At 42.4% G+C, this 20931-nt stretch overlaps 2 protein-coding genes across 6 annotated transcripts in view; one reads left to right on the forward strand and one right to left on the reverse strand.

Annotated features, from left to right (window-relative positions):
• On the reverse strand, positions 1 to 3508 carry rpl17 (ribosomal protein L17). The gene is made up of 7 exons (XM_084047578.1): positions 3457 to 3508; positions 2839 to 2886; positions 2220 to 2260; positions 1528 to 1662; positions 1075 to 1173; positions 571 to 762; positions 1 to 137 (listed from the first exon to the last, which is right to left on the reverse strand). Exons 2-7 carry the CDS (start codon positions 2876 to 2878, stop codon positions 90 to 92), a joined length of 555 nt encoding a protein of 184 aa, XP_083903704.1. The 5' UTR covers positions 2879 to 2886; positions 3457 to 3508; the 3' UTR covers positions 1 to 89.
• A 6339-nt stretch (positions 3509 to 9847) lies between these two features.
• Positions 9848 to 20931, forward strand: part of LOC311038162 (multiple C2 and transmembrane domain-containing protein 1-like) — a 46205-nt gene continuing 35121 nt past the window's right edge. For 4 of the 5 annotated variants that reach the window (XM_084047524.1, XM_084047525.1, XM_084047527.1 and 1 more), the window contains exon 1: positions 9848 to 10529. In XM_084047524.1, the coding sequence (XP_083903650.1) occupies positions 10026 to 10529 (504 nt within the window). In that variant the 5' untranslated portion in view covers positions 9848 to 10025. The remainder of the gene's footprint in view (positions 10530 to 20931) is intronic. The other variant, XM_084047526.1, reaches the window with a different exon arrangement.

A 20931-nucleotide genomic window follows, 5' to 3' on the forward strand; every position in this document is an offset into this window, starting at 1 on the left:
TAGTGTTGAAACAGAACCGCCATTTATTTTTGTCAACAATAGCAGGACAACACAACGTATGTACAAGCGAAAGGTTTGATTTATTCAATTTACTCCCGTGACATGAGTTTCTGCTTCTTGAGCTTCTTCTGTGAAACCTGTAAAACAGAGTAAAAACACAACAGAGGTTAGATTTACAGTAACTTATAACTGTTATAGAACAGCCCAATCATCATTGCATTTATGCATTAACAGTTTCCATTAGGGCTGTAATCATAGACTTATTTTCTAAGCAGCAATTAAAGCTCTACTGTTCAATTGGGGCCACTACCAAACTGATTTGAAATTACAATTGCAGTCTACAAAAGTAGAAGTATTCAAGTGTTTTGTCCATAGTCAAATAAGGCTAATAAATTGCTCAGACATGATGTGTTTTCATGGTTTATACAAAGGTGTCCTAAATTGTCATCATCGCAATGTAATCAACCTGTATTGGGTAGGACACTCGTCAATGCTGCTAAAATGGCATTCAGAAGTACAGTTAAGTGTGGAAGCCTGAACCTCATCTAATATAAATACAATGTGCGTTACCTTCTTCTTCTGGGTGACCTCCTCCTCTGGCTTGGGGACGATCTGCTCCTTCTCGGTCAGGATCATCTCGATGTGACAGGGAGAGCTCATGTAGGGGTTGATGCGGCCGTGAGCACGGTATGTGCGTCTGCGCATCTTAGGGGCCTTGTTCACCTGGATGTGCTCGATCACCAAGGAGTCAACATCCAATCCCTGCAGGAACATGAAACCATGAGTGAAATAGTACACATACACAGCTGCTTATCCTCAAGACCAGTTGTTGTGACCATATTGTCAAGTCAAATAAGACAATAAGGCTTATAAATTGCTCAGACATGATGTGTTTTCATGGTTAATACAAAGGTGTCCTAAATTGTCATCATCGCAATTTAATTCATGTACATTATATAGCATACTGGTCAACTCTGGTATTCAGAACCAATGTTTAATCATGTTAAAACATTATTTCCCAATTAGCCGATAGCTGTTGAGCAAAATTTAGACGTTTAGCAGCTTTTCTCATACCTTCAGTTCAGCATTGCTCTCTGCGTTCTTGAGCATGTGAAGAAGGAACTCCGCACTTTTCTTGGGCCAACGTCCCTGTGTCCAGTCAAACTGTTTGGCCTGAAAAGGGTACAAATGGTTATTAAACAAGGCTCAAAACCACAAAGCTCTACTGTGCAATAGGTACCTACCAACCTGATGTTAAACTACAGTCCACAATAGTGGTAGAAGTATAAATCTTTCAACTTGTGTTCTTTTGACTATAGTCAAATAAATTGCTCAGACATGATTTGTTTTCATGGTTTATACAAAGGTGTCCTAAATTGTCATCATCGCAATTTAAAATCGACCTGTAAGGGACACTCGACACAAATAGAGGCTGGAAAATGAACACATCTCATTCTCACTCACATTAACAACCATCTTAAACACTCAACAACCACATGGCTCCATCATGTCTGCACAAGCACTGACCTGGGCACACCGTCCAACACCACCGTTGTAGCGACGGAATGGGACACACTGCTTCTTGACACAGACGTCCCTCAGGTACTTGTTAGCCTTGCGGATGTGCATGCCCTTGATGGCCTGGGCTGTCTCACGGGTGTTCTGTTCGAAGAGAAGAAATAAATATAAATAAATGAATGCTTCACTCATTATAATTTATGTCAACGTTTGAAGGCAGGGTTTCTTCAGGTAACGGTAAGCCTTGTTACCTGCAAACTACAATTGCAGTCTACAATAATAGTACAAGTGTTTACTGTTTTGCCCATAGTCAAATAAATTGCTCAGACATGATTTGTTTTCATGGTTTATACAAAGGTGTCCTAAATTGTCATCATCGCAATTTAATCAACCTGTATTATGTAGGACACAAGGAAATGCTGCTTAAAGTATTCAGAAGTAAAGTCAAATGATAAATATCAAGACTACAGAACTGATAGAAAATCAGTTGTCCTAGTAAGGGCAGGAACAAATAACATTTTATTTCACCAAATAAACTTGTACATACACAGTACATATACAGTTCAATCAAGCCAAAATGAGAATCAGAAAGAAATGATTTCTATAATGAATATATATCAAAATGATTAAGGACCCATGAGTCAGTAGTGAGTTAGAAAGCACACTAAACAAGTTTTGAGAATGAAGTATTTCCACTTTACCTTGAAGTGAACACGCAGATTGGAGCCCCTGGACTTGCATGCTAGGAGGTACAAAAATACATGTCAACAACAAGGCAGCACCAGCAACACCATAACAAAGTATTAACATGATGATACATGGTAGCTCAGTTCATTTTGTGAGTTGTTTTCATGGGTAATCGAAAGGTGTCCTAAGATGTCATCATTGCAACCATACACTGTACATTGATTTATACAGCAAAAGCACAGCAGTGGGTCTCAAACAAGCCTTTTTAAATGGTCAAGGGCCCCCCCTAAGATTGAGGTCAATTAGTGATGTGTCAATTGACCCCCCAAACTCTGAGAATGTCGGAATGGAACCAAATGGACCCGTCTACGGGTCCATTTGGTTCCATTCCTATATTCTCAGAGTTAGGGTCCATTTGGTTCCCCCCAACTATCAATTATTTAGCTGGGGACCCCCCTCTGAAACCCTCTCAAGAGCCTCCTTGGGGGTCCCCGGACCTTACTTTGAGAACCACTGCAGTGCCTCGTCGTACGACAGTGTCGCACGTCAAAAACAGCCGCTATACCTCGGCAGTTTTAGGGTATAAATCAAAGCATAACCAGCAGAATGAAGATAATTAAACGGTTTACTTACATTTAGTCGGGTTCTCGGGGTCGAGCGAGTAGCGGACCATGTTGAGACCTGCAAACAGCAACGAAACACATTAAACATGGACGCCTTGCGTTACAGCCGTACGGTTCTCTCATAAAACAGTACATATAGGTTAAAGTGCTCATGTGGGGGGCCTATTTGCTTCTTTTGAGCTAGTTTTCCTAGACCTAACACCTTGTTTCTCTCGCGAAACCTGGCAACACTGCATCAAACATGGACGCCTTGCGTTACAACCGTACGTTTCTCTCATAAACAGCAGCACAGCGCCAGATTTAAAGCGTTTAATACATTAACAGATCCATAAATACATCTTAATGCACTCAAATGAACGTTTAATCAACATGCAGATAGTGACACATAAGCCATTGTTTTAGAAGTGTTCAAAGATGGAAGCCTCCACGGCCGACACAGTGACAAGCCTTCATTCAAAAACAAATTAAACGTCGCCATTAAAGTGCAATTCGTTTAATAATCATACTGTTCAAAGCGTCTCGTCGTGTGTTATGATAACGTATAACACACAGACATTCATGTAGTAAGATGTGATGGATATTTAACAGATTAAATATTGTTTCTCCACGTCGGTAAAGAGCGGCTCACCTAATTCTCCAGGCCGCTGAAAGAAAGAGGAAGAGCGGTGTATGCCGGGACATCATATCGTTTTCGCAGCTCTCGCGAGTGTTCTGGAACTTCCGGTATCACACCGAAAATAGCAAATCTACAAGCTCATAGCGCGTCACGGCGCAACGCGCTGTGAGCTTGTAGATCTGCTATTAACAATATCTTATTTCTAGGGGTGCATTACCGCCACCAATTGGACTGGAGTGCGGAACAGGATAAATAGTATGCAAATCAACTACTATTAACAGCTAAACCGGTTTCTTATATAAACTTACAGTGGTGGAAATACTTTTTACTAAAGTAAAAAGGTATTGATTGGCATCAAGACATACTTAAACTACAAAAAGTCAAAGTACTCATTATGCAGAATGCCCATTTCAGAATCATATCATGTTATTGGACTATAATTATTAACCACATACGCCCTATTCTATACTTGAAAAAGTTGATTTCTCTCGAAATGATATTTCCTGCAATGAAGTACTAAGTATAGCACATAATCAACTGTCTGGTTGACTGGCTAAATTACATTACATTACAGTCATTTAGCAGACGCTTTGGCTTTTATCCAAAGCGACTTACAATAAGTGCATTCAGCATACCTAGGTAGGGAACGAAACTACTACTACATTATTGTTTCTCAGAGTGGGGTCCAGGAACCTTGAGGAACAGTTTAACAACATATCCCTATCTTATTTTTTGGCTATTTGAAAATAATTCAGAAAATATTCACAATTGTTGACAAATCTTCTCTTATGACGGCCCCTGGCACAAAACAACAGGGTTCTGTGGCCTACATATCAATTTGAAGGTCCTTGACCTGAAAATGTTAATTTCAAGGACCCCCACAGTTTTGTATGAATTAGGCCACAGACCCCAATAACTTTGACAATGGTTCCATTTGTACACTGTCAGAGTTACAAATCCATTTGGTTAACTATCAATCATTATGATGGGGACCCCCTGAAACCCTCTCAAGGACCCCTGGGAGTCCCCAGACCCCATTTTGAGAACCACTGTTCTGCATAGTGTATGGTTAAGACACTATGCCACTTATACCAGTAATTATATTTCATAAATATAGTATATGGCTAATTGATCTATATTATCTATAAATGCACAAATTATTTGTGTGTGTCTGTGAGTGTGTCCTCCGTATATATCTCAAACGTTCTCAACCGATCGACTTCAAACTTGTCGTGTGTTTTGCCACGGACCCCAGGGAGTGACGAGTGAGAAGTTGACTCAGTAGTTGTCCAGAAATCTATAGATTCCAGAAACGTGTGTCTGTGTGTCTGTGTGTCAGTGTGTCTGTGTGTCTGTGTGTCTAGTACAACAACAACGGGTATTGCATAAACTGGTGGGGCACACATTCCCAACTTCCATCGTTCCCGACTTTCATTGTTCGCGAGTAGGCCGGCGCCCATTTACAAATCACCATTTGATTGTAATATCTAAGGGTTATAGGTACCGTGGTAATGGATACCACACTGGATACTCCAACAACGAGTACTGATAACAGTGTCCCCTTTATGCCCATATATGGAGGCGGCAACATGGTCAACGCATAAGGCCATCGCGGGTTCACCTAATGCTTGAATGCAAGACTATAAGTGATGGTTTTGCATAATCTTTCAGTGGGTTATAGCCTACACGTGCTTGGAAGCACGACACAGGAGTGTATTGATGTGTCATGGGAGCGCTTTGCCACAAAAAAGGGGTTCCCCACATCGACACTCACTCCGTTGTCCATGTGGCTAAAGGGTCTGCTTTGCTGCCAAAAAAAGGGATCTCATCCCCACATCCGGGACTGCTTTGCCGCCCAAAAAAAGATCACTTGGCACACATTCAATATACTCCTGTAGGATGTGGCGAGCGACCGAATTGACGCAACAAATGCTTCCCCACGTCGACATATCTGTGTCAATGTGCAAGAGCTTTGCTGCCAAAAAAAATTGATTGTTTGGCCACATGGACATACTCCTGTGTCGATTGTGGCGGGGGGGGGGGGGGGGGGGGGGGTCACTTCACTGCAAAAAAGAGGGATGTCTTCCCCACATGAACACACTCCTGTGTTAATGTGGCGAGGGATCACTTCAGTGGATTCAAGTTTTGGAGTGCTCGTTAAGCTGCTCCCTTTGAAACAGCTCTTCTTCCACGGAGACCTTAGTCAAGGAGATCAAGTCCTGTGGTTCTTCATGTGTCTCCATTCTTACAGTATACCTCTGCAGATCATATCTTCTCCACATCTCTAATCGGTGTCTCCTCATTCCATTTTCTCCCTCTTCTCCATCTCATGTTCTATGCCACTGGTTCTCAACGTGGGGTCTGCGAACTCCCCAAGGGGTCCTTGAAGGGGGTTCCAGGTGGTCCCCAGCTAAAAGATTAATAGTTAGGAACCAAATGGACCCATACAGGTCTGTAACTCCGAGAGTTGACTTAACACAGGGTCTTACAGTGAAGATTGGGGCCGAGATAAAAAACATGTCAAATGGGGGTCTGTGGCAAATGCATATCAAACTGGGGAGGGGGTCCTTGAAATGCCAAATGGTTGAGAATCACTTTTTTATGCTTGCTCCAGCCTCTTGTTGAGAAGGATGAGGCCGCACGACTCTTCGCCACGATGCAAAAATGCATTAAAAGGTACAAGGAAACCAACGTCTTCGAGACAACATAGTCTTCCTCAGGGTTTATTTATCCTCCAGCCTCTTGACCATGGACAAGACGTTGCGGCCGCCCGGTGTCGACGGCCTCGGCGTCATCGGCCTCGGCGTCATGGGCCTCTCGGGTGTCTGCGGCTGGGCGAAAAGGCTTTTGAAGGTGTCTCTGGGCGTGTTCGGCCTCTCTGGGGGCAGCTGCACCTGCACATGCTGCTGCTGCTGATGATTCTGATGCTGCTGCTGCTGCTGATGATTCTGATGCTGCTGCTGCTGCTGCATGATCTTCTGCTGCTCGGCGTAGAAGGGGCTGGGGCTTCTGGTAAAACCGCCGCTCTCTCTCGGCGGTACTTCCTTCATGGCTATCCGCGTTCTCCTCTCCTCCACTTGTTTTACGACAGCGACAGCGGGGGCCTGCGTGGTGGTCAGCCAGCCCACCCGTTCGGTCAAGACCGTCTGGATGTAGGTGGAGCAGCCCGTGACGCGGACGTGCTGCTGCCACCACCAGTCGGCGTTCTTGGAGCACAGGTACGTGGCCAGGGTCACCAGGGCAGCCAACGCCACAGCGTCTATGTAGATGTAAATGCTAATGAAGTTGAACATCGCTGTAATTCCCACTTCTGTCCTACAGCCGTCGCTCTGGATCCAACACTGATTATGGGTTCAGAGGACCCCTGACATGTGTATTTATGTCCCCCCCCCGCTTACTCTCCCGGGTTGGTGCGTCACGGCTGATTGGACGGGGTTTAGATGACGTCATAGGGGGTTCCAAGGGGGTCCCCAGCAGAATTAGTTGATATAGCATCACAATCAGTTTGACCACTTTAACCCTATGTTATGCTTTGGCTATTCATAAATAACCAATCTACAAGGTCACAACAGGGGTTGAAAACCAGTGCTCTAGAAGAGGGTCTGTGTGGCTGCCTTTTCATTAGAATGGCATTCATAATTTTCCTAATTTAAAATTACTGAGGGGGCACCCGGATTTGAACCGGGGACCTCTTGATCTGCAGTCAAATGCTCTACCACTGAGTTATACCCCCTTACACACAAATGGTCAGAGAACACATCTCTGTTCCTTTGTTCAAGGCTAGGTCAACAGTAGATCCTCACTGCTTTTCTCTATTTGCATATCAATGCGTGTGTGTGTGTGTGTGTGTGTGTGTGTGTGTGTGTGTGTGTGTGTGTGTGTGTGTGTGTGTGTGTGTGTGTGTGTGTGTGTGTGTGTGTGTGTGTGTGTGTGTGTGTGTGTGTGTGTGTGTGTGTGTGTGTGTGTGTGTGTGTGTGTCCGAGGCTAATCTCACAAACCACTGGACTGACCACCAGCATTATTAGCCCACTGTGCACACTGACAGTGGGCTAATAATGAATAACCTCCCCAATCGTTTTCCACATTATTGTGAATATTATTTGTACCTTTTTGAATTTTAATTTCATACTGGAAGTCAGTGGAGGATGGAATGGGCTGATGTCATAGTACTGATGATGACTTAATGGCTATATGACATCCAAGATCCACATGGACCTATGGATTATCCTGTCTTGTTTTTTGTTTTTTGTTTGCCCCGGCCCCCCAAATCTACAACGCGTTGTGAGCTTGTAGATCTGCTATTTTCAAAAGATCATGAAACATTTTTTAACAATTTTGAAACATTTCAACAACACAAATGTTGTGTCGGTTGTGTGGGGGGGTCCCTGGCACAAAATCTTTTCAAAAGGGGTCTGTGGCTATGAATACATGTTAATTTCATGGGGGTCCTTGACATGAAAACGTCTAAGAACCACTGTACTAGAGAGCATGTCCATAGATGTCTTAAGTACTTTTTCTTCTTAACTGCTGTGCTGTCTTTGGCCACGGAATTCCCCTTGTGGGATCAATAAAGGCCTTATCTTATCTATACTGCCATTGTGACATTTATAATACTGCAGCTATGGGTTCTTACAAGAACTAGAAAATATGACCACATTACCCCTGTTCTGGCCTCACTGCACTGGCTACCTGTGGCAGTAATAATGAACTGATTTCAAAGTTGTATTGTTTGTTTTTAAGTCACTGAATGGCCTTGAACCTGTATACATTTCTGACCTGTTCTCTGACCCCTTACAACCCTCCCTGCAATCTCAGATGGACAGATAAGCTGTTACTCAAGAGGTCCCCAGGACAAGGCTTGTAACAGAAGGAAATAGAGCAGTATGCATTTGTGGAATAAACGTCCTTTGGAAGCTAGACAGGTTACTTTGATTGATTGAATACTTTATTAACAGTTTGCAAATAGTACAGTGGTACGATTTTACAATGATGCTAAAAGGATAACACGCAATAAAAGTAGGGGGGGCATTTATGGTGTCAAGCTTAGAAGACTTGTCTATAGGTACATGCTTGTGCACCGATCCCTTGAGTATGTTGAAGACCAGGCCCATTGCACGTTTCTGGTCTGTCCTCTACCCTGAGCCATCCCATACTAATGAGCAGGGGAGTCCCAGGTGTGAGGTTTAGTGATTGATTGATTGATGTACTTTATTTAGTAAGACATGAGAACAACAGTACATGGAAGTACAAATTCACAATACAAGGTCTACTAAACTGGAAGACTCATAAAAGCACAGAGCTTGTTTCAAATGAGTTCCCCATGCACACAAATTAGTTTGTTTTGAGAGGTCTGAAGTTTTGTGTTTAGTGCCTTTGAGGTGCTAGTGCTATTGTAGCCTAGTGAGGTGCATGCATAGTCAAAATGACATAGGATGAGTGCTCCAGCTAGTGTTCTCAGTGCATTCCTACCGACCAGTGAGGAGATCCTACCCAAAAATCTTGTTCTTTGGTTGACTTTCTTGATTAGGCTATTTTTGTTGCCATGTTTTCACTGGAAAGCTTGTTCTCTAAAATACAACCCAGGTATGTAATTTATTATTTTTCCTTTGATAACATATTGTCTCACACTTTGACCCGACGTAAAGTCTTTGGCCTTATACTGAGGTTCATTTTGGACCCAAAAAGAATGGATTCAGTTTTTACCTCAGTGGTCACTAAAACTCTTTTAAAGACGAATTTCTAAAGACTAGAGGACAACTAGACTCTGCTCTTTAATTGCCTCTTTGATGTTGTTTCTGTTGTAATTGAACTGTTGTTTTTTTCAACACTTTATTTGCATACAGTAGCACTTTTATCACTGTTTGTGAATTGTGTCTGTGAAGCACTTTGTAACCTTTAAAAAAAAAAAGTGCTATGCATGCAAATAAATGTAATATTATTATTATCATTATTGTTGTTGTTGTTGTTGTTGTTGTTGTTGTTGTTGTTGTTGTTGTAGCCTATGTTTGTTATCATATTATACTTTTCTATTTAACTGTGCCTATATCCAATAATATGCCTTTCTCATTTTTTGTTTAGCCTACTTACAAACAAAACTTTCCCACTAAATCAGAGCGTCGTCGTGTGTGTGTGTGTGTGTGTGTGTGTGTGTGTGTGTGTGTGTGTGTGTGTGTGTGTGTGTGTGTGTGTGCGCTGCGTGCCCGTTTCAGACCGTCGCTTTCCATGTGGTGGCGAGTGACACAGAACAGATGTGTTTGTTAGGCATAGCAGATCTACAAGCTCAACGCGTCGCGTGAGATCTTGCTATTTCGCCTGCGCGACACCGTCGTGCGACGGAGTTTAACCACCACCAGACTGACTTCCAGGCTCGTCCCACCAGTCAGTCACCACAAACATTGGGAAACACATTTTTCAAGCGAAAAGCAGCCTAGAGACTAGGTTACTGTAGAGACTGTTTGTCTGCTCTCTGCAGACCCTCTGCTCTCTGCAGACAGACCCCCAACTAATACTGCTGGCGATTTAAAAAATAGACTGTATATCGATCATCATCACCGTCTGATATATATTGATCATCGATCATCATGTGGATCTTCAAAAGGAAGAAAAGAAAGCGCAATAACATCTGGGACAAGGCGATCTCTGTGTCTCAACCCAACCTCCTGCATCTCTCCTCCTCCTCCTCCTCTTCTTCCTCCTCTTCGGTGGATCTAATGGACATTGTGCAGCAGCAGAAGGAGTCGTTGTTGTCAGTATCACCTCCTCCTGTTCCTCTCCTCCTCTGCGCCAAAGCGGAGGAGCGCCTCCTGTCCACACCGGGCCGTGGTGGTGTCCGGAGGAGCGGGAGCGGGGAGCTGGAGGAGGAGAAGCCGCAGAAGGCAGCTGTTGCCGGGCAGCAGTGTGCCGCCGTGCCGCCGCCGGGCAGCAGAGGCAGTCCCAGACCCCCGGACAGACCAGGGTCCCAGTCCCACCAGAAGAGCGCTTCAGTCGGATCGGCGAGCCTGCACGACCCGCTGGACGAGGAGGAGGAGGATGAGGCAGCATCCAGGGTTCAGACATCACAGGTGGGCAGGAAAAAACAGCAACTGGTGATATTGAGAATCTTTTACTATTTCGCTTCTCTAGTGTTCATTTAACTCTGAGAGTGTGCACTATGTCAGTGGTTCTCAAACTTTTTCATGTCAAGGACCCCCAAATTGACACTTACTAGCCCGCGGACCCCCATTTGAAAAGATATGCCAGGGACCCCCACAACAGAAGATTTTTTACGGCTCTAGCAGTGATTCTCAATCATTTCAAGGACCCCCAGTTTGACATGCATTAGACTACGGACCCCCATTTAATGGCATTTCTATCACTTGGACCCCAATTTATATTGTAACATCTATGTTAATTTAACTCTGAGAGTGTAGGGTTCCATTTGTACACTCTCAGAGTTACAGACCCATAAGGGTCCATTTGGTGCCAAATCTATCATTTAGCTGGGGACCCCCTGGAACTCCCTCAAGGACCCCTGGGGGTCCCCGGACCCCACTTTGAGAACCAATGCTCTAGTGTTCATTTAACTCTGAGAGTGTGCACACTATACCAAACATGTTAATTTAACCCTGAGAACAAATGTAACCAAAGTTTTCATTTAACCCTGCAATGTTCAGGTCAAATCTGATTTCCAACTTTCCTGAATCAAAACTTTTGTGTTTTTCATGTGATCTGGGTGTGTTGACTTTATGATTTCCTCCCCAGTTAGGCATGTGTTGTGAACATATACAAATAGTGATGACCATGTTCACTGAACCTTCAGTCATTTATACTTTGTTGCAGTCAAAAATGACCGCCAAAAGAAATGAATGCACACGCACACGCACACGCACACACACACACACACACACACACACACACACACACACACACACACACACACACACACACACACACACACACACACACACACACACACACACACACACACACATACTGACCATAATACTCATGAAGATACTGATTCTGATACTGACCATGTTACTGACATGATACTGACATGATACTGACATGATACTGGCATGATACTGGCATGACACTGACATACTGACCATGTTACTGACATGCTGACCATGATACTGAACATGAGGCAACCTGATTGTACATAAACACGCACGCACGGACGGACGGACGGACGGACGGACGGACAGACAGAGGGAAGACTGTGCATGTAGTTGTTCTCTATGTGTACAAATTATTATCCATTATCCATAATTTCCAGTGTCTGTTCTTTACGTATTCACCCCTGTTGACCACTGGTTGAAGAAAATGATTTGTGTGTTTTATGTTATTTTAAACAGGCCGGGAACACTGAAATAAGGGGGGGTGCAGCGAACACTGCAGAAGGGTTAACTCTGAGAGTGTACAAATGTAACCAAATGGACCCGTGAAGGGTCCATTTGGTTACATTTGTACACTCTCAGAGTTACAAATGGTCAGTGTCAGTGGTTGAAAGAAGAATTCAGATGTGTGTTCTATTTTATTACTTAAAGTAGGCAGCAATATATAATAATAATGCAGAAATACTCTGTTACACTTACACGTAAAAGTGCTGAATTCAAAATCTTGCTTGAGTGAAACAAAAATATTGGCATCAAAATATACTTACGGTAGCCTACCAAATGTAAAAGTACTGATTATGCAGAATGGTCCATTTCACAATCATAGATTGTAATGTGAAATATGTTAATCACTTTAATGTTGCAGCTGGGTGATAATTACTTTAATGACTTTATGTGTCTCTGGGTAGATTAACCTATAGTATAATAATACATCATCATATATCACTTAATGATATGTTTGGTGTTAATAATCTTAGTGCAGAATGGCCCATTTATTTCAGAATAATAAATATGACTTAATTAACTGTATTGTAATTATTGATGCATTAATATCTCATTAAAGTTGTTTAACTACTTCATATACTGCTGCGGCCTAATGTATTTGGTGATTATCTTATGGTTAATGTAGGCTATCAGCAAAGTAGCTAGAGGTATCAAATAAAATCTTCAAAATGTAGTGGAGTAGAAGTATAAAGTAGCAGAAAATGGGAAATACTCAAGTAACTCAAAATTGCATTTTCAAGTACATGTACTTGGTTACTTTCCACCGCTTGGGTGTAGTCTTTTACCAAGGCCAGGTCTTTGGATGGTTAATGTCTGACAATAATAGACATGGAAAGTTGGCTGGAATGAGACAAATTATGCAATAATCACTTCCAGATAACAATCACAGTTCAAAATACAGCTGACATCCTGTGGGAAAAACATTCATTCCCTCTTCTGAAGGGCACTTTGGCTATGCAAAAATAGCAGATATACAAGCTCATAGCGCAGCACTCGGTGCCGCGCTATGAGCTTGTATATCTGCTATTTTTGAAAAATCGAGAAAATGTGTGCAAATTAATATATTTATATTATTTTAAAGCAAACATTTTTAACTCAAATCTTTGCTTCTGGGGGTCCCTGGAACAACATATTTTGAGATGGGGGTCCGCGGCCAAATACATATAATTTTGGGGGTCCTTGACAAGAAAATGATTGAGCACCACTGATATAGAAACGTTTTTCGTTTTTCAGAATACTGTTGGGATTTAGAAGGCATTTATAGAATGGGCTTCAAGTCTTAGTGGGTTAATAAAATGTAATTTTGTCCAATCTGTATGGTAGAGTGTGTTAATACAATATAAGTTAGGGTGGTCGTATATGGTATCCTGCTCTTCTATTGAGACATTTTAGATCGTGTCAAAGCAAGATTGTGTCAAATCATGGGATCTGACACAAATTTTGACCTGATGGTCAAGATTCAGTGTATACCTTGAGCAAGCAGGCAGGCTCTATTAGCTCAATGGTTAGAAATGTCAGCACTTGTGCAGGAAACCGGGTTCAAATCCGGGGTAGAAGAGGAAGAGGAAAGTTACAGCTTTAAAGTAGACCTACAACATATCATATTCACCATTTGAATCATAGCCACCTATTCTGGGGGCAACCATTTGCAGAAAATAGCCGATCTATAAGCTCACAACACGCCGCGTTTGCGGCGTGTTGTGAGCTTATAGATCTGCTATTTTCTGCAAAGAGATTTGTTGCAGAGGGAAATGCTAGCCGACCTACGGTAGAATTGAACCATGAGGGGACTATTTAAGGACAGTTTAAAGTTGTAATTCCCTTGTGAGAGACAGACATTTGTACAGTTAAGAGAGACAGACAGACAGACAGACAGACAGACAGACAGACAGACAGACTTTCTCTCTTTGTAATTGTGCTTTGGCAACACATGTCAAATGTCATGTCAATAAAGCCTGTTGAATTAGAATGAGAGAGAGAGAGAGAGAGAGAGAGAGAGAGAGAGAGAGAGAGAGAGAGAGAGAGAGAGAGAGAGAGAGAGAGAGACAGAGAGAGAGAGAGAGAGAGAGAGAGACAGAGAGAGAGAGAGAGAGATTGTGTGTGTATGTTGGGGGAGGGGAGGGACAGTGTTATTGTATTGAGGTGGGCTCATGTTGAATCAAGCCTACCTGCTCTGGTCTAGCCTGCATGGATCCGATGTCACCGTGTGGAATTCTGGGAATTAAAAACTGTGTAGAATCCAGCTGGAATCTACTACTATGGTGGAATACAATGAAACGCTCGCCCCCAAAACACAGTCGCCCCGGGGCAAATCCGGCGGTATTCACCTGGCATTCCTAAACGTAACCTCATTAAAACGGTGCCAAAACCTAACCTTGTTCCTAAACTTAACCTCAGTAAAACTATGGATAACCCTAAACGTATTTCTAACCTTACCCTCAGCAAAACAAATACAAGAATACAAGAACCGCTGGTCCGCGAAAAACAAATGGGGGGCAAGCGTGTTTTGGGGCGAGTCTTCTGGTTACCCTATGGTGTCATATTACAGACTGGAGCCCAGTTTTAGCCTCAATCAGTCCTTGGCAGCCTACTGAAGTAACTAAGAGTTTACTGGAATTCTTTCCACACATGTTGTTGCCCATTGTGCCTGTTGCCCACTGTTTTGGGGGAAAAGGCACGTGCGTGTGCACGTGTTTCTCCTGGAATTGTTTTTCTGCTCTGGCCTGGTTTGTGTGTGTGTGTGTGTGTGTGTGTCCTGAAAACCCTCTGAACACACACAGCCTGCAGACGGGCACGCTGGCACACTGGCAGACTCTCTTGGTCGGAGGGCACACCACACTGTCTGCATTTTAGATTTGGCATTTGCATTTTTGTGCACTCCGCATTTCCCATAATTAAAACAAAGTGACCGCAAGGAAAGTCAATAAGCTGCATTTATTGCATAAGAATAAGCCCCCAAACACAAATTATTGATTAAAAAACAAAACAAATCAAGCTCTTGATGAAGGAAAACATTGTTCTTTGTCTGCTGCGCTTTGTTATAATTACATGGTGGACGCTTGGGGTTATTAGCATATCTAAACATGTTTTTTTTTGCAGAATAATAACATTTAGATAACTTCTGAGTGCATGCCATAAGTGCCTATTTTCAATGCCTTTCTCATGACTGCATGTAGACTATTATGTATATTTATTTTATTTCTTCACTCTACTAGGAACTTTGCACTGTGTGAGCTGTTTTCTATCCTGTTTTCCTTGCTCTTCTTTCTATCTCTATTCTCCTTCCACTTTCCTGAAAACTACAAACGATGGAATTTGTACCAAAAATATTTTTTTTACCCACTTGTTTCTAGACACCTGTAAACTTGTGATGTGACAATTCAGCAGATTCTGACACACATGTTATAGACACGTGTTTTCTTGTCAGAAATAATTGTTGGGTTAATGAGCCTGCCTGGGTGAGCCTGAGGCCATGGTTGTCCCAGGTTCAATTCCATGCCAGCAGAGTGGATATCAAAATATGTTATTGTTGTTCCAGGGACCCCCAGAAGCACAGATCTGAGTCAAAAATGTTCGCTTTAAAACATATATTTAAAGATTTGCACACATTTTCCACGATATATATTTATTTTTTGCAGATCTACAAGCTCATAGCGTGGCACTCGGTGCTGCACTATGAGCTTGTAGATCATTTATTTTTGAATAAATCATAAAATGACACAGATGCATTCCCCGGTCTTAATGGATTAAATAAGACTCAAGTGGTTACTTTTTTGCCACTTTCTACTTTATTCTTTTCCTGAAATGACAGCTCTGCATGAACCCTATCCAAGCTGGTTTATTGATATAATGTACAGTCAGTGCTGTAGGCTGTTATGCTAAACAAGTCCACCCGCTTATTGAGCAGAAAGTCATTTGCATGTGTTTAAATGTAGGTCAGATTCAGGTTGATGTTTACAGCAAAAATACGTGTGTAGTGAGACTGGTGTTTATTATTAGACATGTAATACCATCAGAGGACCTGATGGGGGCGCACTGCTCATGTGCTTTAGTACAAAGCTCAAAGCATGTTGTAACAACAAGGCAAACACACGTGGTACTTCTGCTGAAGAAGACCTAAGTCTGCCTCTTCATTTTAATGCCATTCTTTAGTTTCCTGTTTCTTTTTTTTTATAATAAAGGGGGCATCCGGATTTGAACCGGGGACCTCTTGATCTGCAGTCAAATGCTCTACCACTGAGCTATACCCCCGTGATACTTCTCAGTCAGAATACACGTCCCTGTTCCTTTGCTCAAGGCTAGGTTACTCTGCTTGTCTCTATTTGCATATCAATGTGTGTGTGTGTGTCTCAGTTTAATATCCTGATTCTCCAATGCCAAGAAAGGTGACGCAACCCTTTGAAAAATGAAGATTAATTGTTCCAAATTATTGAATTTTCAATTCATAGACTTGGGAACATTAAGGCCATAATAATGAGTCTTAAAAAAAACATGGATGCCCCAATTTTGAGGCCAAGTATGCTGGCATGCATCTACTGAGGCTGAGTGACAAGTTGATAATGATCCATTGTCAATCAATTATGTAATGATTAATTGTTTCTGATGCATTGTTTCAGAAGTTTAGTTCACCCCCAAAATGACTTTTTTCTATCGATTAGTCACCCCATGGAGACTTGAATTCATGGCCTTTAAGGCCTCTATGCATCAAAGCTGTTATCAGGAAATCGGGCCATTAGCATCGGTGCCTGAAAATTGATTGTATATAATGTTCTGTGTGTATAATTACGCCTTCAGTGGTAGCAGGAAGTAGCCGCAAAATCGGAGGGTTCATTTAATTCTTGCTCTCAGCACCGCTCCCAGAAACCCCCTTGAGCCCGTCACTGTAGTATCCTATCCACAATTTATTTTCAACCATTTAGCTTTATTGTTATGAGAAAGGTTTCTCCCTCTGCTGATTCCTATCCATATACACAGGATTCAGAATAGCATGAACATGCTCCCATCTGTTTGTCTTTTGTTTCTCCCAAGGCTGTGTAAAGAAGGAACAGTCACATATTATGTTCTAGGCACTTGGAGGCAAACTGGAGCCTTGAACGCGTTGACCTCCTCTTGAGTCGTTCACGCAATTTCTCTAAAAATGCTGCTTGATATTTCGTTTTTTTTTCTTGGATTATGAATACAGACTACTGCTGCCACCTCCCGCATCGAGAGTTATTTCCTCTCATTTCCTCTCAGTGCCATCGTCTCCCTTTGTCTGATGATGAAGATGATGATGATGATGGTGGTGATGGTGATGGTGATGATGAGGATGATGTGAGAATAACTGATGCAATCAGGTGGAAATCATGGCAGCGGAAGCTGGCACGCCAGCGAACAAAATGACACGGGACAGAAGTGTCAAAGTGCTCTGTTTTAGCCTATTAACCATTAAGACCGGGAACGCATCTGTGTCATTTTTAGATTTCTTTATGCTATTCAAAAATAGCAGATATACAAGCTCATAGCGCGGCACCGAGTGCCGCGCTATGAGCTTGTAGATCTGCTATTTTTGTAAAACTGTGAAAATTTGTGCAAATCTTTGAACATATATATTTTTTAAAGCGTTAGGATTTAGAAAACATTTTTTTTAATCGGCCTCAAGTCTTAATGGGTTAATGGCCAGTTACACAGATTTACAGTTGAACATGTCACACAGATCATGTGGGTGGAGAGTACATAAAACTGGTCATACAACTTCAAGTGTGTGTGTGTGTGTGTGTGTGTGTGTGGGATAATACACATAATATATGTCAGCATATAGATATTATATTTGCCTCTTCTCAGAAATGGAATCAATTGTCCTAGTTGTCGTGTGCGGCGTTTGCGTACTTGACATACTAGCCTTGTTGAGACAATGTCAGACAAGTAGATGATTATACAAGTATCTTCTCTGGTAGTTCATACAGTCCATGGTATGAAAGGATCAAACACCACACGCCTCCCAAGCAGGCCCACAGATCGTGTTTTAGCATCCGCACAGGAAATTGAATCGCACCGATCAGTGTACCATTGCATTGCATTGTCCCTTTATCCTAGCATCGCTAAATGGTGAAAGGCAGGGCACTGAGCTGGTGGTGCCAGCCAGGAGATGTCACTATCTGTTGTACTCCAGAGTGGCCTTATAGGTATCTTGACCCCAAGTAAACCCTCCTGCATGAGTCCTGATCCCACCTCCTTGTTGTCATGTCTCCTTACCTCACCCAAGCATCTGTCAGTCAGGCTTTTTCTGGTCAAGAGATTAAGGTTAAAGCCTCCTCCTCCTCCTCCTCCTCCCTATAGTCAACTGTTATGTCTTCTTCTTCATTCACTCTTCTTAGCAGTGCTGCGTTACTGTCGGAGTTAAAAACATTGTTTTGTATATATTATTACTTTTCAACTGTCTAAGACGATAGGCTCTGATCTTGCGGACGGACAGGTTTAATCATAGTGACGGTCTGGAAGTGGTCTTTGGCAACGGATCATCGTTCATGGACCTAAGAGGAGGAGCAGAAGAGAACGGGCCGTGGCCTGCAGGATAGGTGGATTTTTGCATGTTTAGGAGGTGCCAGGAGGCCTCTCCTCTCTGCCTCTTACTGCACCTTTCTGCATTCCCATCTCTCTGTCTCTTCACTGAACCATTAGTTTTCACCTCTTTCTCTTATCAGACTTTTAAACCATCCTCTCTATAGTGTTCCTCCTCTCTCTATCTGTCCCCTTCACCCTGGTGTTTGATGACTGAGGCGTTTCGAGGGTTAATCCGCACTGGCTCTCGTGATGAGTCATCCACGCTGGCGTCCACGTGTGGGCGCCTGTTATCGGTGAGAGCATTCAGGTTCCCCCTCCACCCTGCATGGGATCCCCTTGAAGGGATAGTTCACCCCAAAAAAAACTTTTTTTTTTGTTGATTAGTCACCCCATGGAGACTTGAATTCATGGATATGTTTTTGTTTTTGTCTCATTCCTAAGCCAATAATTTGATTACCAGCGGTTCCGGTAGGAGACACAAAGGAGACTCTTTGTGTCTCCTACCGTAGCCGCTGCCGGTCATCAAATTCAAGTCTCCATGGGGTGACTAATCGATTGAAAAAAACCTTTTGGGGGTGAACTATCCATTTAACATCTTGCATCTGTTTTGAACCTATACAGTATGTTACAGGTGAAATAGTTTATTAGTGTGAAATTCTCGCAGATATACAAACTCATAACGTGTCACTCACATTGCGAGCTTGTAGATCTGCTATTTCTTTTGAAAAATCTTGAACATTTCTGCAAATATTTGAATATAATATAGTATGTTTCCAAGCGAACATTTGTAACTCAAATCTTTGCTTCTGGGGGTCCCTCCCTGGAACAAAATATTTTTAGATGAGGGTCGGCGGCCAAATACAACCACTGGTATAGCAACATAAGTTTTTCAGAAAACTGTTAGGATTTAGAAGACAGTTTTTTTAATGGGCCTCAGGTATTAATGTGGTACATTCCCTGTTTTATACGTTGCTGTTTCACAATGTCTGGCGTCACAGACAGACTGCATGGCCTCAGGTTCCTTTTGCCTGAAACCTGAACCAGTGAAGCGACACACTGTCAGCTTGTATACAGTAATTACCAAGAGATCAGACGTTATTCCTCCTACCCAGCTAAGCTCAGAATGTGTACTTCTACTTCACACCCACGCTTCACAAGTTGTCTCCAACATTAAATGCTAAATTGTATTTTGAGACAAAAACCCAGTTAGTGTTTTTGTCACAGTATATATACTGTAATTGTGTGAAGCAAACAAGTGCAGAGAGTAACAGGGACTAAAGGAGTGTTGTGTTGTATAAGAGCAGTTTGTGTATGTTTTTCTGGTTGATTGAATACTTTATTAACAGTTTGCAAAATAGTACAGTGGTACAATTATACAATGATGCTACAAGGATAACACAGAAAAGTCCTAAGGGCTTTTTTCCATTGTGGGAGATCAGTGGTTCTCAAAGTGCGGTCTGGGGACCCCCAAGGGCCCTTGAAGAGGTTCCAAAATGAGTTGAAATAGCATCACAATCAGTTTAACCGTTTTTGCGCTTTAACTCTATATTGTATACTCTGGCATCGCCAAGATTGGCTCTTGAAAAACGTTGAAGAAATCTTGAAAACATGTGAAAATCATGTGAAAAATGTTTTTAAACACGATTTTTCTCTTTCTCAAAGAAATCACATGGGGGTCCGACCGTGGACAAATGCATATTAATTTGGGGATCCTTGAAATGAAAATGTTAGACAGGGGTCTTCAATGTTTTCAGGCCAAGGACCCCCTAGCTGAGAGAGAGATGAAGCAGGGACCCCCTCTATATTGTATAAAATTGTGTTCCAGATTAGACTTTTTTCCCTCTACACCTATACCTCTTTGCCAAAAAATATTTTTGGCTAAAGTTCTCCTCAGAAAAGGGATGTTAGGGTTCAAGTGGTTAAGGTAAAAAATAGAAATCATATCACACAAAGATTTGGCGGATCCCCTATAGTAGCTCTGAGGACCCCCTAGGGGTCCCGGACCCCCTGTTGAAGACCCCTGTGTTAGAGAGTTACTCTAATGACATTGTTTCAAAGGCAACAGTGTCACTAAGACAGATAAATGATGTGGAGTGAAACACATTATGCTCAGGATGACTGATTCCTCTAAGGTTCATTTATGGGTAAAGCAGTATGACTCATTCATTTACCCATTCAATCCGGGAACGCATACTGTGTCATTTTAGACATAATAAGCATTATTTTATACTTTGGGCTATTCAAAAATAGTAGATATACAAGATCTCATGAGATCTGCTGCTTTGATACTTTTGAATTTGAATCCTGTGGTTTCCACCCGACAGAGGCGATATTTTCCCTGTGTGTGTGTGTGTCTGTGTGTGTGTGTGTGTGTGTGGTGTGGTGTGGTGTGGTGTGGTGTGGTGTGGTGTGGTGTGGTGTGGTGTGTGTGTGTGTGTGTGTGTGTGTGTGTGTGTGTGTGTGTGTGTGTGTGTGTGTGTGTGGAAAGAGAGACAGTGATACACCAGTATGTTGTAATGCACGCAACTAAAAATACTTATTTTCAACATGTTCAGCTTCATAT

The sequence above is a fragment of the Gymnoscopelus microlampas genome, assembly GCF_963454915.1.
Source record: "Gymnoscopelus microlampas genome assembly, chromosome: 21".
Lineage (NCBI taxonomy): Eukaryota > Metazoa > Chordata > Actinopteri > Myctophiformes > Myctophidae > Gymnoscopelus > Gymnoscopelus microlampas.